This window comes from Orycteropus afer, unplaced genomic scaffold, assembly GCF_000298275.1.
Source record: "Orycteropus afer afer isolate SDZICR_OR568_19922 unplaced genomic scaffold, OryAfe1.0 scaffold00130, whole genome shotgun sequence".
NCBI classification, from domain to species: domain Eukaryota; kingdom Metazoa; phylum Chordata; class Mammalia; order Tubulidentata; family Orycteropodidae; genus Orycteropus; species Orycteropus afer.
In genome coordinates this window covers 5,949,417-5,951,727 of record NW_006921717.1, presented here as the reverse complement: position 1 = coordinate 5,951,727, position 2,311 = coordinate 5,949,417, and the positions used below count along the sequence as shown (strand labels likewise).

Sequence of the window (2,311 nt, the reverse complement as noted above, 5' to 3'; positions counted from 1 at the left end):
ATTCTTCTCCAAAACTACACCATATGTGGGGATGAGGGGGACACATTTTCAGCATAGCTCTTCTCCGTAACTCAGCCCCTTGGCGTTTAAAGAGGCAAACATCACGGTTTTGCAGCATTCATTAGTTAGCGACACCAGTCGGCAACACTGTGAGGCCCCTTCCAAAGTGATTCTTTTCTCAGTGGTCTGGAGAACAGCCCAGTGGTGAGAAACCACTGCACACCAGCCAGTGGGTCCCAGGCCTGGTCACACATCCACTGTCATGACCGAGAGCCCAGTTTCTGGTTCACACAGAAACTGGGCCAGGATTTGTTTTACAAAATACCCATCAAAGTCAGCACTTCAAAAGGCTTGTCTACTGCCCAAAGACCTAGTCCTTTTATACCAAGAATCTTACCCCTGTGGGCCACTTGTTCCCTCGTCTGGTGACTTGGGCAGCTTGGGTGACTTGGGCCGGAGCTGGGCCAACTTTTGGCATCCCACGGATTCTTCTAATTCAAGAAAAAGAAAATGCTATTTGAAACCGTAATTACCTCTCAGGAGGTTTAAACCTGTTAGAGGAGAATTGGAGCAGCCTGAGGCCATGAGATGTGGCCTGGAGCTGTAATCTTGCCTGGCTCTGGGTCAGCCCTCAATACTTTTTTGGTTGAGTGAAGGGAGGCCTGGGAGAGACAGACTTTGAATTACCAGGGCCGAATGGGGGTGAAGGTGAAAAGGAAAGGGCTGCTGCTCTCCGGTACTTGCAGGAATCTCGGGGTTGGGCCTGTTCAGCGAAGGTGGAGCCAGGGTCATTCTCAGCTCTTCCTGCAGGGGCAGCTGCTACGTCGGCCTGCCTTCCACCTGAAACGCAGTGGGAAGGTTCCAGAGCCTGGGTTGCCTGGCTCTCTGGGGAGGTCCTGTCTGTGATTAAATTAATAATAAATGGTCGTTCCGCATTATTCACTAATTATGCCGAACGGGTGTTTTGCTCAATCTGATGATCACTATGGGACTTTTTTGAGGGTCCTGTGGCCGGAGTCAGCGGCTACAAACCGAAAAACCAACCCCTCTGAGGCGGTATCACTACAGAAGTAGATTGCCCAACCTTCCTTCCAAGGAGCGGTTGGTGGGTTTCAATACCCAGCCTTCCGGTTAGCAGTCAAGTGCCTTAGGCACTACGCCACAGCAGTGGCCGGAACCTCCAGAGGGCCTGGAGGGCCCGGGGCTTCTGTGCTGAGGGCTCCATTCCCGAAGCAGACCCGCTGGGGCACCACTGCCTGTCACGGAGCCCTAACAAGTGACTATCGGGGTCCGCCACCCCGGGGCCCAAGTACCCGAGGCTTTTGAGGCGGTTCTGGAGTGGGACCTGGAGAACCGAGAGAGGCGGAGCCCGTGCTCGCCTCCGGCGGCCGCTGGGCTCAAGCCCATCCCGCCGCTGCTCCTCCGCCAGCCCCAGGCTTCGCAAGCAAGGACGCGCCCGGCCGGGTCCCAGTGGGCGCGACCGCTGGTGCGCACAGCCGCTGGGTCGTCGGCGCTGGGGCGGCGCGGAGAGGGGCTGCGGAGACAGGGAGGGACCAGAGGGCGGGGCGCGCCGCTAACCGTGCGGGCTCGCGGGGGACGGCGCGGTGACAAGGGGAAGGGCTGCGGGGGCGGAGAAGGGACAGAGGGGGCGAGGCGGGTTGCAACCCCAGGAGCGCGCGCGTGGCTAGGGGCGCGCGCGGAGCAACGGCTGGGGCGCCGCCAGCCATCTAGGGACAGAAAGGGGCTCCGGTGAGTTGATGCAAGGCCCAAGAATCTGGGAGTCCTTGAGGGGACCGGCAGGGAAAGAGATGTAGGAGACTGTTAGCAGAGTGGAAGGTAGAGCTAGACACTGCGCAAAGGTCTTGGAACGTGGCTGGAGACGCTGAGTGTGAAGGAACAGTCAGGAACCCACATCTGGAGAGGAGGGGGCTGAGGCCGACTTAGGAAGGAGGACACAGAGAGACACACACTTAGGAGTTCAAAGCTGGAAGCCTTCATAATTTTTTCTTTAAAAATAACAAGTTAGAAATACTATGTGATCCAGCAATCACATTACTAGGTATAGATCCTAAAGAAGTGAAAACCAGGACAAGAACAGATATATGCACACCCATGTTCATTGCCGCACAATAACAAAAAGATGGAAACAACCTAGGTGCCCATCAACAGAAGAATGGATAACCCAACTATGGTACGTGCGCACAATGGAATACTGTGCAACACTAAAGAATAATGTAGAATCTGCAAAACACCACATAACGTGGATGAACTTGGAGGACATTATGCTGAGTGGAATAAGTCAATCACAGAA

At 55.3% G+C, this 2,311-nt stretch overlaps 1 protein-coding gene across 1 annotated transcript in view; it reads right to left on the bottom strand.

The window, feature by feature from the left end:
• Positions 1-1,407, bottom strand: part of PLAAT5 (phospholipase A and acyltransferase 5) — a 35,262-nt gene extending 33,855 nt beyond the window's left edge. The window contains exons 1-3 of the mRNA XM_007944997.1: positions 1,314-1,407; positions 688-840; positions 534-551 (exon numbers count right to left, since the gene is read on the bottom strand). Coding sequence (XP_007943188.1) covers positions 534-551; positions 688-840; positions 1,314-1,407 — 265 coding nt within the window. The remainder of the gene's footprint in view (positions 1-533; positions 552-687; positions 841-1,313) is intronic.
• Between the last annotated feature and the right edge of the window lie 904 nt (positions 1,408-2,311).